A 15,787-nucleotide genomic window follows, 5' to 3' on the forward strand; every position below is an offset into this window, starting at 1 on the left:
GTCCAGATTTTGATGGCACTTCTGCTTGTTTTTCAGGGTTGATGGGGTCATCCAGCCATTTTGTAATGGTTCTTTCAGGGAGACCAATTGTAGAAGAAAAAAGTGCCTTGCACACTTTAACTCTTGTTCCATCTTCAAGCTTCAGTTGGTAGGTAAATGATGAATTGCGTCGGGATCCCTCCGTAACTTTTTTTTGCTTTATGCTAGTCTTTGTGACCAAAGTGGTGACGTATAACCGACGTTCTTCCCAGGTGTTCATTGCCCAAATCTTGTCAAATACCCACTGCCGCTGCTCTTCTGTAAGGACTTGGCAGTCTCGAGTTGAGACTCGCTGACAGAACTTGGAGTTGCAGGGAGGACCCATAGTCTTTGCACTTATTTCTTTGCCACTTTTGCTCTTGTATGAAATTCCTTTTAGACGTTTCTGCTTGGATTCATTTTGCTTCCATGTTCTTGGACTGAGGTGTTTATTTCTTTTCTTTTTGCCTACATCTTTTAATTCAACATCCTCATCCTGCTGTTCTAAAGTTGTTGCCACCATAGATAGGCTGTTTTCATCTTCAGGAGAAGAGGACTCATCACAGGTTGGGGTATAGTCCGGATCTTGAATGACATCATCACCATCATCGCCATCATCATTTGATATTGTGTCTTCTTGGTGTGGATGTGTCTGCTTGGCATCTTTAACTTTATCCATGGGAGCAGATGGTGCATCATTATCAACATACTGCATCATCTCTTTATTGATGGTCTCATTGTCATTCTCAGTAGATGAGGACAGACTGGTGTCATCAATATCAAGTGCATCTCCTACCAAAATGGGAAAAAAAAATATTCAAATCTTTCAAAAATGTGTGATTATTCTGACAAACATGAATTGCCTTTGAGGTCAATTGTATTTAAGATACATTGTGGATTCCCAAAATGGTTTGCAAGTTGCCTCTAGATACAGCAACACAGGCACACTATAACACCAGTCAAATCATTTACGATTACTTATGTTCATCTGAAATTTTCATTAGTTAAAATCAATCGAGTAAAGAGGGTCCTTTGTGAATTTTTTCTAGACTGTAGATTACATTACAGAATTGAAAACTTTCTTAGTTAGATGACTCTGGAGTCTTTCCACTGTGCTTTTTAGCTAACTTACATCCATCCATCCATCCATCCATCCATCTATTATCGATACCACTTATTCCTCATTAGGGTCATGGTTAATGCTGGAGGCAATCTCAGCTGGCTTCGGGCAAAGGCAGGGCATACCCTGGACAGGCCGCCAGTCTAACACAGAGCATTTTTAGCTAGCTTCCTAAACTAAAATTTTCACAAAAGATCACATTTTATGCAATTTTGATAGCCTAGTGTATATTATAGTAAACATCTTCACTTACCAACATGGGAAGAGTCCAGAATCTTGGAAATAGCTTCAGCAGCTGTGTAGAATTTTCGTCTCCTAGAATCATCCGCCATTTTGAAAAACTTCTAAAATTGCCTAAGTCAATTTGTCTGGTGACTTAAGCAAAAATAAAACTGCCTAAGTCACACTCTTGACATAGGCAATTATACAAAAGGGGTAGAATGGCATGATCTGTTTAATTGAGGATGTAGGCAATTTTACCAGAGGTGGCCAGCATCATGAAGAGATGATTTAGGCAAAAAAATCATTTTTGAAAAAAAATGACTTAGGCAATTATTTTAAGAAGGTGACGATATATAGATTATTTACCTCAAAAAGAAAACAAATATAATTCAACAGAACAAAGCAGGCTTCAGCATCTGTTTGTGTGTTTGTGTTAAAAAGGCACCAGAGGACCAGTGCTGAGGAGAAAGGTGAGAAAAAAAAGGCTGAAGGTGGAAAATGAGCAACTGTGCGACAGAGTAAGCTGTGGTGTGTTTCTAGCACACCTGTTTAAGAAGCACTGATGTTTATGAGCATGAAAGCACATGCACACATACATGTATTTTTTCATGAGGCATAGAAGCTGCTCCCATAGGAGAACTGAAATAAAAGCTCTTTACTTTGTACAACATGACAAAATAAACCAATAGTGCTCACAAAAGCATGTTTAAGTAAATATAAAGCCCACATCATGGGAAAAGTAGTGGGGTAATACAAAGACAGTATAAAGAAATAGAGATTTACTTTCTGATGTTCAAGTCAGGTCAAAACATTTTCCGTGTCAGGTCAGCTATTCTAGGTCAAAGCTATTTCTATTTGCTAAATGGCAGAAAATGAATGCTTTATTAGGTTTACATGCATTAACACTATTTTATTTTAAAATGAAGATTATGTTGTGGCTTTGGACATTTCAGAACAGTTAATTTGCAAGCTTCAAGGTAATTAAAGGCACATTTCTAAAAATTTGACACAGAAAGCAAATGCTACATTTTACCTGACTTTTACGTCGTTGCCATTGCTCCTACTACACATCCTCTGACCTCTCTACAGTCACTGCCTCCTCTTTAAAAGGCCAATTATAATAGTTTTGCACCAGTGGCGACTGCTGCTCTCTGAAACAGGTAAGGCTCAGTGGTGCTAATGAAATCCAAACGTAACATATTGCATTAACAAATGTTTAAACACCACACTACAGTGATATATATATACACTATATTGCCAAAAGTATTTGCTCACCCATCCAAATTATTGGAATCAGGTGTTCCAATCACTTCCATGGCCACAGGTGTATAAATTCAAGCACCTAGGCATGCAGACTGTTTTTACAAACATTTGTGAAAGAATGGGTCGCTCTCAGGAGCTCAGTGAATTCCAGCGTGGAACTGTGATAGGATGCCACCTGTGCAACAAATCCAGTCGTGAAATTTCCTCGCTCCTAAATATTCCACAGTCAACTGTCAGCTGTATTATAAGAAAATGGAAGTGTTTGGGAACGACAGCAACTCAGCCACGAAGTGGTAGGCCACGTAAACTGACGGAGCGGGGTCAGCGGATGCTGACGCGCATAGTGCGAAGAGGTCGCCAACTTTCTGCAGAGTCAATCACTACAGACCTCCAAACTTCATGTAGCTCAAGAACAGTGCGCAGAGAGCTTCATGGAATGGGTTTCCATGGGCGAGCAGCTGCATCCAAGCCATACATCACCAAGTGCAATGCAAAGCGTCGGATGCGGTGGTGTAAAGCACGCCGCCACTGGACTCTAGAGCAGTGGAGACGCGTTCTCTGGAGTGACGAATCGCGCTTCTCCATCTGGCAATCTGATGGACGGGTCTGGGTTTGGCGGTTGCCAGGAGAACGGTACTTGTCTGACTGCATTGTGCCAAGTGTAAAGTTTGGTGGAGGGGGGATTATGGTGTGGGGTTGTTTTTCAGGAGCTGGGCTTGGCCCCTTAGTTCCAGTGAAAGGAACTCTGAATGCTTCAGCATACCAAGACATTTTGGACAATTCCATGCTCCCAACTTTGTGGGAACAGTTTGGAGCTGGCCCCTTCCTCTTCCAACATGACTGTGCACCAGTGCACAAAGCAAGGTCCATAAAGACATGGATGACAGAGTCTGGTGTGGATGAACTTGACTGGCCTGCACAGAGTCCTGACCTCAACCCGATAGAACACCTTTGGGATGAATTAGAGCGGAGACTGAGAGCCAGGCCTTCTCGTCCAACATCAGTGTGCGACCTCACAAATGCGCTTCTGGAAGAATGGTCAAAAATTCCCATAAACACACTCCTAAACCTTGTGGACAGCCTTCCCAGAAGAGTTGAAGCTGTTCTAGCTGCAAAGGGTGGACCGACGTCATATTGAACCCTATGGATTAGGAACGGGATGTCACTTAAGCTCATATGTGAGTCAAGGCAGGTGAGCAAATACTTTTGGCAATATAGTGTATATATATATATATATATATATATATATATATATATATATATATATATATATATATATATATATATATATATATATAGGACCTGTTACGTAAACAATATGTCTGAACCACGATTCTCACAAACTTAAATCTCATTTCAAAGTCCATACAGTATTTTAACGTATAAAAGCTGCAGACGCTGAGACAGAAAGCTCATTTTCTGCGCAGATTGTACATGCATCAAGTATAGCACAACCTTTACTCTTTTGTTACCATCCTACACAATGTTTCATAAAAAAGACCCTGGTGTTAACAGGTGGCATTATAAAAATCCTCCAAATATGGGGATGACAGATTTTCGATTTACTCTGTCTGAGTCTTTAGAAGTTCTTCTCATCCAAGGCAAATCAAATACCAAAATTTTGTATGATTTCCAGGAAAGAAAGAGAAACTGACAGCGCCTTCTTAAGGTTATCCACTGGTATGATGTCCTTTTTCTTCAAACACACATATATAGACAAGATTACATAGGTCCCCCGTACCCAAAGGCTAAATTCAAATGAGTCCCCGCTCCCTGACTGCAAGGCCTTCAAACCTGCCAACACCAATTGGCTTCATGCGGACCAGTCTGCTCTACACCGGCCCCCACTCTTGCCCACTCAACGAAGATGCATACTGTATACCAACACACACTCATAAACATACAGTACACTACATTCATACCCTGCCAACCTTCACATAGTGTAGCATTGAATTATTCAGCCTTTGCAGCAGCCTGGCCGGCACAATAGGAAGCTTGGCTGTGGATAATAAAAAAGGTGGATTGCAGGCAGTTAAAAGAATAGGGTATAAGATGATGTTTGGATCCACGTAGTCACACATAGTGGGCAATTTATGACATTTCGAGGAAAAGTTGTAGTCTAACTAGTTGACAACTTTCACTTGAAAGCAGATGTAGAAATAAATGCAAACTCAAAGCTGCATTTGTACAGAAACGAGTTGTCCAACAGTGAAGCCATACACTGACAAAAAAGCACTGTGCAACAGTGAGACAAAGGGAGACGGAGGCAATCAAGTGGGAATGGTACTTCAAGTGTTGACATTGAAGGATCCCACATGTGTGTGCTGAAGCATAGTCTTCCCCTACTCCTATTGGGTTTTTAATGTGGGTGCTATTTCCATAAACCTGCCTCCTGAATGACTGCCAGCCACTTACACTCCCCTCAGGTCGACAACTACTAATACAAGGAGAGAATGCAAGCAGCAGACACATTTCCACCAATGCCTCTCTGAGACAATCACTGTTGTACACAACGCAAGCATAGCAAGAAAGAAAAAAGAACAGGGAGGCGGCCTTTTTTTCTTTTTCTTCTTTTGTTAGACCAAAGAGACTTGCTGCAGTGGCTGAGATTATGTCTTGGATGTGGTGGATTTGAGAAGCGGTGGAGAGAGGACAGAATATCTGAGGAGGGAGGGGGTGGATAGTGTGAAGGAAGCAGGATTTTGTCATGATGCTAAGCTGGGTGGAGTAAATCTCCTGCGGACTTGTGTAGAGAGCTGTGACACTTGCAAGCAACAACAGCTGTTGTAGGAAGAGTCACTGTGAGTCCTCAGATGGCACAAAGCTATCTAAAAATTTCCCTTGGTTTGAAAAGGAAGTCTGTTATTTGGATTTTAACTTTAAAACATGGTCCTAGTCACTTTTATGCCTGCATACAGAAGAGAAATGTACCAGCTCTACCTCAAAATAGAACAAAAAATAACACAAATAATATATTCAGAGCTTAGTGTTGTGGGCGGCCTGTGATCACGACAAGCTGCCACGTACGCATGTTGTTTGTCTCACCTTTAAACATTACTATCTGTGTCTATACAGACATGGCAGCTTTCCATGTACACCTACGGAAATGCACAACTAATAGAGCCAAGCAGTACACACCTGGTACACTGTCAGAGCATTTCTTATTCTGAGGCCAAACTTATGTCAGGCACATGTGTCCCCAAGGTTCCTATCACACTTCACTGCAGGAATCTATATTACAGTTCAGTACACTTCCATTAGGCCATACTGTTCCTTTCAGCTGCTAATGTGCAACAAGGGGGACGTGGATTATGATGTCCAAGAACACTGGCGCTTCCTTCTAATAGTGGCAGGCAGCTGTGAACTGTTTGTATGTGCAGGGGCAATAAATGCCTCTATATTAGCGACAGAACGCACACAGAAGCACATAATGTTTGACGAGATTCATTGGTTTAGATCTAACTCTGCATCTTGAACATTATGACCCTGATTTATTACCACTTTGTGCCTGTCACAAAGTGTTAATAAATCTGGCCATAAATAGGAGTCTTCCTTACAGAGAATCTGCAGACTGATTTACTAAGTATTGTGCTCGCAGTTTATTGGCAATTTTGTAATAATTTACCATCAAATAAAAATCATGTCGTAACTTTTTTTTTATCAGGCATGCTTCACAGTTGAATTCATGTACATAAGTTTGGAGTCGCAACAGATAGACATTAGCTAAACCTAACTATCACATAACCATAACAGTGAGTTTTAAAAGAATTTTTGAAAGAATTTCTTTGGGTAATTCTATACGGAGTATATTGAGGTTTTGTACTAATAGGGCAAGTAAGTCTGCAGGTCTATTAAAGAAATGCACGCAAATGGGCTGCTTTTTAGAATTATTCGCAGTCGAGCTGGCGATTAGTAATTTTATCTTTTAATTGAGTATAAATTTTTCTGTTTATGAAAATTCATTTTTTTGGAAAATGTGGATTTTTTTTCCCAAACTGGGGCTTCCACATTTCAAAGTGATGTCAATTTGACAGCTTCTGTTCTAACTCATAACCGTTAAACTAGCTCACTTTGTAATACCACTAGCTACAAACTTCTTGTATGTCATATTTTCATAGGTTTCAGTGCAACAACTCACAACCTATGTAACAACTTGGATTTACTATTGTAGCACTTCGAATAACAAATGCTCGATCCAGTTTTTTCCAATTCCAATACCTTGGCTGAGCATATAAGCCGACATCCGATACAGGTCTGATTCAACTGTTAAATGAAATAACCATATAGATAGGTTTTAGATGTGTGATGTCATGATGATTCTATCTTACAACCGCCATGTTGAGTACCGAACACTTAGCTTAGCTCTGTGGCGCTTCCCCTCTGATGAGAATCTTTCTCATTTAAATCCCTGTGAGCTAAAACAACACGCAGAGAAAATCTTTGTTATTGGATGCGATTCTAAATGAAGTCCCTGCAAACTTTTTTCAACACTTTCTTAAACTAAAAGGCTTCCAGATGTTTACTTTCATGACAGATACATTATCTTATAGACAACCGGTCCTCATACACTGGAGAAAGCCTTAATGTGAGATAAAAAGTAAGAAATCTCTGGCTTCATTGTGCATAAAAGTGCAAAACAAAATGTTTCCCTTTTTTTTTGGTTTCTTTTCATTTTTAAACATTCTATAATTTCCCTTGTACTACACAATTATAAACGATGTTGTTTTCAACATATCCAAATGATTTTAATATTGCTAATACAACGACACACCTTAGACCTCTTTTGTAAAGATGTCTTTTAAAACCTATAATTAATCTTATATCTTGACATGGTCTGTATTCATTAACAATTTATGTTGAACTGTTTAAATAACAGCTTTAAATGTAAGTTTTTGTAAAAAGAGTAAAGATGCACTCCTTAGAAAGGCTTCTTTTTCTAAGTTGAGGTGAGACAAAAATAATAGTGTCCTTATTTCCATCAAAACTGGCAGAGAATTTAACATGATAAGAGACCATTTTACAATAAAAGATTGACCATGGTATTTTCAATGGTTATCAACTCTCTATGCCTACAATAATGCTTGTTTCTAAAAAAAAAAAAAAAAAAAAAATTGATGTTGATCAAATTAAACACTTTGCAATAGGATTTTGGTGGTTTTGCATGAATTAGATCCAGACAGTTCTGTAAGATACATTAAGGATATGCAAAAACACGGTTCAAAGGAAAATGTGTGGGGTAAATGACAAAATGCAGATATTAATAAATTTAAAAGAATATCTCTAAAGATTTCCTAATTTCCATTAATTAAATCCAAGCCCCTGGCAAAGTGCATATCAAGTAGGATTTGCAAACAAACAAGTGGCATAGCTATTTAGCATCAAACAGTGGAGTAACATGGGTTAGATCGCAACAGAATTAGGAAGCAGGAGAACTCAAGAGGGGAGGACACAAGAAGCTGAGAGAGTAAGGAGACACCATACTTTTTGTTTTCTTTCTATGTTTACTTACTGATCTGTATCTTTCTTAAGCTAATAGTTTGCTTTGCTTCATTGGCATGTAAAATAGACCTATAGGATTCTTCGCGACACTGACACACAATAAAAGCTGTGAGCAGCAAGTGTTGCATCTGTGTGCATCTGGAGCACACACTGTCCCTGTTTCTGCAGATCATTGGTGTTTGCATGTGTGAGTAAAGAGAAGAGAACAGCAGAGCAACCTCAGCCTGACACTCATCAACGTCTGGCTGTTACATTTCTATGACACGCTCTGTCTCTGTCGGAACAGTGACGGTGGCGCAGAGGGAGTGGGAAGATGCTGGAGAATGTAGTTTGGACAGGACCAAGAGGGGAGAAATGAAGAGGCCAAAATGAGGACTGAAGAAAACTTTCTTTCTTACAAGTTGTACCCGAAAACTTTCTCTTCTGGGAACGTATATACGTGCATTCTAAGTAAAATATCATATATTAGGATTTGTCCAAAATGCTTGTCATGTTTAGCAACCGAGAAATTATTTTTTTATCATGAACCTGTCTCCTGTTTGTATAAAGTGCTATTGTGAAGCTTTGTCTTTGGATTTCATTTTAATCATAAAGTATAAGGGCCATGTTTACGCGGGTATAAATAGACTTTTTCAATAATCTTTTGAAGGAGTTTTTAATGCTTCTAATACAACTCAACAATATAAAATGTTTTGGTTTTACAGCACTTTAAAGACATGAGATGCAATTAAAGGTTCTACCAGACAAGAAGGACTCTTTCAGAAATTACTGTATCTCAGGAGACAGATATGTTGTTGCTCCTGCCCTCCTGGCTGGTATCTTTAGAAACATGAGTCATACCTTTCTATTGTACCTCTTTTTTGGATGTGTGTAATGAGGTAATAAAAGTAGTAGTCGCTTTTATTACCTCCTAATTTACCGCTGTTATAGTAAATATGTTGATAAATGCAGTCTGAGGTGTCTCCTAGGGTTTTAAAAGGTTTTCAGGATGCTTTTTTAACTGTTCATTATGAAAACATTTTGGACAAGGCCCAAAAAGAAGATTTTTTTTTTTTTTTATTAAACAGGAATTAATAAGACATTGTTATTCTTTTATCTATTACCTATACACTGATAGCAAATGGTTGTATTTAAACATGATAATTTTTTTCTTCAATTTATTCTTGATTTGCTTTTTTTGGATTTTTTTTTTTTTTTTTGCTTACACAAAGGGAACATCCTGACTTTTATAATGTAGTGTTTCATTTCGACAAAGGGCTAAGGTTCACTTGGCTAAATGTACACAATTAATCTTAATTTATGCCTATAGTCTTAACCTATGCTTGCTAACAGTTTCTGTTCAGTACAAAATGTTTCATACTTTTCCCGTTTCCATCCTCTCTCAGTAGCATGCAGTTACAGCTGAAGGCACTTTTAAAGATAAGAAATCCCTAAATGAGAAAATCAAAGGTAGTTTAATACTGTACAACATATAACTCTGATTTTACATAAAACATAAATAAAAAAATGTCCTCAACGGGAATGATATAACTTACTAATTAAAATGCACAACAAACCTTGATCCAAAAAAAGAAAAAATGAAATCTTCTGTTTTTACACTGATTCTGAACCACAAGCTTATCTTAACATAGCCCCCCCCCTCTCCTTTACTGTTTAGTCAAAATGATCATAATTTGTCTACTTTCATGTTTTTTAAATGTTGCTCAGAAAAGCAGAAATGCCCTCTAGCCTTATACTTGGTTAATTTGCAGGATAATAGAAACAGCTTGTTTCTCAAGGTTACTGGAGGTTAAGGATTCTAAGTTTAGAGATGTATTTGTCTGAATACTCTTAAATTGGCCTTTAGGTTAAGACTGTCAGGTTCTGCCTTTTAATCATGGGCTTTAAGGGTTTAAACATCACTTTTGATACGGCTTAATAAAACCAAATGTTTTCATTTCTGTCACTGTCTTAAAAACAGATTTATTTGGAGCATGGAGACCCAACAGAATGCCCAAACAACCAATAAAATGCAAAAATAAGATTAATGCTACTTCACAGGGTGATATTGAACTGTTCACTCTTAACTACAGAGCTCCCTAATTCTATACCTTTCTCTGCTTTTGGTTAAAAGGTACGAAGCAGAGAAGGTTCTGATCAATGCTTGAGAACATCCCCTTGAGGGCAGACACATGGAATAGTTAAAAACTGGCCTTCAAAAGGCTAGGCTATTGATTGAAAAGCTTTCCAAAGTGTTTTTCATCTCTTGTGACTACAGAAAGATAATAGCGGCTGGTGTGCAGCCGGGTGCAGATGGTACAGCTGACCACCATGGAGGGGAGAGAGGACGAGTCAATAGAGGAGGGAAATACGTACCCCTGGCAGTGTCTTCTGTTCATGGAGGGCGTTTTGGGCCTTAATGGCTGACTCACGGGCGCAGTAGGTGAGGAATGCACAACCTGAAACAAAAGGAATAGAAAAAAAAATATGATCAGAGTAAGACAAGGGATTCATATGTGTAATTAGGCATAACAGGGACAGAAACTTGAATTTAAAATAGTAAACCTATCAGAAAAAACTGAGCTCTTTTTTTTTAAGTCAGATTTTGTATTATTTGAAACATACAGCATGGGATTTAACAAAAGAAAGAAAACAAAATCTCATTGGAAATGTAAAGATGGAAAAAATTGAGAAAAAAAGAGAGAGAGAGACATGTACAGAGAAATTCTTAAAGCAAATGTCAGGTAAGTCCAGGATCCCTCTCCCTATTGCCATGTCCTGCCCAAGCCTTCTTGCAAGCCGTGCCATTGTCCTCCTAATCCCAAACAGCTCTGACAGCAAAGCAGGCCAAAGAAACAAGAGAGTGGAGAAATATTCAGAGAGACAGAAATGGAAAAAGAAGGTTGAAGGAGACAAGCTCAGAAATGCAGGAGAATAGAGGGGGCGATCAGAAGATATGTGAAACTTGGAGGGGAATTCTCAACTACAATATGTCAAACGCACTGCCATGTTCACATCCACACGCAATTGTAGACATTGTTGGGATCCTAGTATCCACAACCCAACATGACAGACATAGGTATATGCAGTGATTTAAGAGGGTCTACCACAGGTCTAATTAAACACTAGATAAGGCAATTAAGTGGAAAACATGCAGATAAAGAAACAATTTCTATCTGTTCTCAATCAGCAAATTAACAAAAACATAAACATTAAAATATTAAAATCCTCTGTAGCCAACAGTTCCTTTTTGAGAAAAGGGGACATCTCAATGCACTTCACAAAAACAATTCATACAATTAGTTTGGTTCAAATTTGTCTGACAACGGAAACCCATCTGATTGAATCAAGTCGTTGACTTTTCAGGATTTTTTGCTTCCTGGATGAGCATGTGGGGAACATAGCGTTGGTCAGAAATTCAGATTGTGGTGGAGCTCCTTACACATTAGCCAGAATGTGTCTATTTTAGGGCTGCAACTAAAGATTAATTATTAATCTATTGATTCTTTTTTCAATTAATCAATTAATATTTGGATAGCCAAAAGTTATTTAAAGAAGATATTTACTAAATTAAACCAGGTGAAACTAATAGTCTTCCACTTTAGGAGTTCTGGTGAGCGTATTGACAGACAAAAATGTTTTCTTTTAGGGATGCACAATATAATCGGCCCCCTATCGGTAACGGCCTGTATCGGCCTCAAAACTGAATATCAGACATTGGCCACCCCACCAATATTTAACCCGATATTTGATCAGCTTCTGAGTTTCTAAAGTCTAAAAAAATAAATAAATAAATACTACTTCTTCTTCTTCCTCAAAAACTTCTTTTTTACAGACTTAAAATCTTCTAAAGACGAGGGAAAAAATATTGATACATTAAAATATCCCAATATCTTCATATGCTGATATATTGCCATTTAAAAACACCATATCAATCTCTTTTACTAATGAAATATTGCTATATGTCATCGTTATGCTACGAAATCCCCCGAAAATTCACAAAATTTTGCCATATTTTAATATGTTGATATATTGATGCGGTATCGATCTATTTTACTAACAAAATCTCACAAGAATTTGCAAAAAATCACGAGAGTTTGTAACAGAATGATGAAATGTCACGAGATTTTGAAAGTAAAATAGATCGATACCGCGTTTTTAAAAATCTATTTGATATCAGCATATGAAAACATATTTGAGTATATTATTTTTTAAAGTGTCAGAAATGGATAATAAAACTGCTATTTTCAATGACTACTTATTTTTATAAAAAATATCGGTATCGATATCGGTTATTGGCTACATGAGTTTTAAAATATCGGCATATCGGATATCGGCCAAAATTACAATATCGTGCATCCCTATTTTCTTTATCTTGCAATGCAAAATGTTTACATATTTTTTGTACAATTTTGGTAAAATAAAAATAAAAAACTTTTTAAAGTGGGTTGCTCTGTCAGCAAAAGAAATGTTTTAGAGTCTCTTTACTCTAGTTAACAATTAATTGAGTACTGTGACAAAGTGTGAGGAATACACATACATTCCTGTCAACATTTAAACACAGCTGAACAACCTGTCCTTAATGGTTGATTTAATTATGCTGTAGACTTATGAAAAGAAAGAACACCAAAGGTTCTTGACCCAGAGGCATGACTGGTTATCAGCTGATTTGGCCCCATAGAGCTTTGCTGTTCATCACAGGTGTTAAACAAGGGGAGGTCAGTTTGCATAACTCTGAATATTATTAACTTCTAAAATTATTATATTTATCAAAGATCCAAAATAATTGATGAAATACTATGAAACATTAAAACAACATAACCTATAGCTTAAACACAACCATAGATAGGTGTATTGCTTCACCACATTATCGGGGGCGTTTTCGCTGAATTTGAGATAAAGATGGCCAAACAAGAGATGGATGCTTGGAAGCGAACTTTGAGGCACAGCTGTAACTTAAAAATGAAGATTGCTTGGTTTATATACAGTCCAAACAATGCTTTAAAGGTAAGATGCTTTGTCTTGGAGTGGTCATAAAATTCACTCGAGTATAATCCCTATCCTAGTGCCGCCAATTAGGAAATACCTAACAGATGATTTCTTTAACTGTATCATTCTGTCACTGCTGTGATATAAAGTATTACCTGTTTTGAAAAACCACAAAATTCTAAGCATTTTTCATATAAAGTGCTAGTGCTTTTAATCCAAATAATCTGTTTCATCCCAGTTTTGAATGAGATCAAATCATGAATACTACAGTTTCAGTCACATAGAAAAGTGACACTTGAATTTGCTTCCTCTCAGTTTTTGTATATTGCCTCTGATGTGGATTTAAATGGACTAAATGATGTTAAAATTTACTCAGACACCTATTATTGGAAAAACTGAAAAATTTCCAAATTTAAGGAATCGTACATCTAACCTTAAGCAGAGAAGAGCCTGAAAGTTATTACATTGGATATTGCTGCACACTTAATACATCAAAACGAGAAAAGGTAAAAAAAAAAAAAAAAAAAAAAGAGAGAGCAACAAAGGCAAAAAAATAAAAAATAGGGGAGAAGGCAGACGGAGTACTGAGGCAATCATTTCGCCCTGACTATCCGGATAAATAGATTTGCTTGTGTTCTATTAATGAGGTTCATATGGGTCAGCATGCATCATATTTCTGCCACTCTGAAGATGGTTTATTAGCAGCCCTTGCATTCTGGATCTCATTTCATCAACCAAATGTATTCAGTGGGTGGTGATGTATTAAGCGTCTTTACACGGACAATATTCCACTCCATTTTTCTTCCCTCATACAAGATCGCCTTTATTCATCCATGAACCATATTTTTGTGCCTTAACTGTGTGGCTGTGTCTCTAATGTAGCGTTGACAGGAATGCCTTAAAGAATCGTTGTTTCATGACTGTCTCAGAGCTTTTTCTTTTATTTATTCAAAGACTTTTGTCTAGGTTTCGTCTCTGAGCCCCAAACATAGGGATTACGAATTAAATAGGAATTTGTTTATTTTATGAAGAGTCTGCACCCTACTAAGTATGAAAGAGGCATTGGAGGAGTCCTTTAGGGGTCAGGACCTGACCTTGAGGTCGCCCACTTTCACCCAACAGCCCAACCTAATGATTTTCAATGGCTAAGTAAATCACCAAAATAACCACAGAGCTGTTGAAAGAACGTCATTCTTCTGTAGCAGAATGTTGAAAAAAGAAAAACACAAAGATGAAGAAAGCTGCAGTTTTGGGTTTGTTTGTTTCTTTAATCAGCAGGGGTAAAATGGAATGGCTCTATCAGGGCTCTTGGTTTTCCTCTTTCTCTTCTGGTCTCTCTGGGCTTGTTGTTGTTGACAAATGGTGGCCCTATCTTTGAATACAAAACGAGTATTTTGCATTACAATCAGAAAAGACGATTTATTTGTTAATGTGTAATGCATAGGGCTTGCCGAATAAATTAATAACAAGCACAACACTGGAAAACAAAAGAGAAACATGAACTCCATTTAAATGTGATTCTGTGCTCTTTAATGTATGGCTTAATAAGAATTTGCAGGCCACAGGCAAAAAGGCTTTAACAACTCCATAATTGGAATCCAAACACGTACAAATTGCCAGTGCTGCATTGCATACCAAATGCGAAAAAGTGTGCTTGGGTGGGGGTGGCGTGGGGGTGGGCATGATGAAATTGTTTGAAACACAACAAAAATCCACTGTAATCAAAGCCTGCTGACACAGCAATGGGGGAAGCCCTCCCACTGTGAGGAGATGATCCTCTGCATCATCTGACAGAAACTTAACATAGCTTTATCTCACACATTGATTTCATCTCTGAAGAGAAAAAAAATCTTTGCAGTCTTTACCTCCTCTTTGCTCTCCACGCTCGCCTCTTATCCCCTATTGCAACTCCAGGTTGGGTACGGAGAAATGGTCTAAATCTCACCATCTTAACTGTTTAATTGGCATGTAATTAAGAGTGTCGGCTGCTAGATGGAGTGAGTCCTCTTCCCTCATGCAAATCGTTCCATATGTGGTCTCTATAATACAGCCTTCTCTATTTTGTTCCCAAAAGAGTCAATTGTCACTGGATATTTAAACATTTTCCCAAATGAGTAATAGAAAACTTAAACTTGTTAAGAATAAATTCTCACCTCTGCTTCCTACATATATGTTGTCATTTAGTTCCTTTCAAATCCATAAACATGTTTTCAATCATGCTACTCAGAGCATGTTAATTCGAATACCAATTAAATTTTATTTCTCATGTTGTATGTTGTTCATTTAGTCGTGTCTCTTACTTCTTTTTTTTTTTTAGTATATTTAACCTACTAGAATCTCTGTGCAACCATTTGCTTCTCATTTTGCTGCTAGTAAAGCTAGATTTGACCCATAAGGGAAACAATGGACATTGCTATGCTCTCACTATTCTGTTCTGTTCTATTTTATTCTTTTTTTAAATATTTCTTCTTCTTCTTCTTGAAAAAGATTTGTTTTATGCCCATGGCGTTAAACATTGACATTTTTGGGTTGTTTTTTTAGTTATAAATGGTCCTTGCAATTGTATTTAACTACACAATATTGTCTCTAAAAATTATCTGACCGCATTTCTATCCAAATTTTAGTTGGCTAATGTAAAATGTACAACAAATTAAAAGCCCTAACAAAACTAAAATAATAACTGAAGTATTCTGTTGT

At 37.5% G+C, this 15,787-nt stretch overlaps 1 protein-coding gene across 11 annotated transcripts in view; it reads right to left on the reverse strand.

The window, feature by feature from the left end:
- The window catches only part of celf5a (cugbp, Elav-like family member 5a), a 314,625-nt gene that overhangs the window by 274,525 nt on the left and 24,313 nt on the right, over positions 1-15,787 (reverse strand). For all 11 annotated transcript variants that reach the window (XM_038299240.1, XM_038299235.1, XM_038299238.1 and 8 more), the window contains exon 2: positions 10,478-10,560. In XM_038299240.1, coding sequence (XP_038155168.1) covers positions 10,478-10,560 — 83 coding nt within the window. The remainder of the gene's footprint in view (positions 1-10,477; positions 10,561-15,787) is intronic.

This window comes from Cyprinodon tularosa, unplaced genomic scaffold (genome assembly GCF_016077235.1).
Source record: "Cyprinodon tularosa strain WSP-4 unplaced genomic scaffold, ASM1607723v1 ctg420, whole genome shotgun sequence".
Lineage (NCBI taxonomy): Eukaryota > Metazoa > Chordata > Actinopteri > Cyprinodontiformes > Cyprinodontidae > Cyprinodon > Cyprinodon tularosa.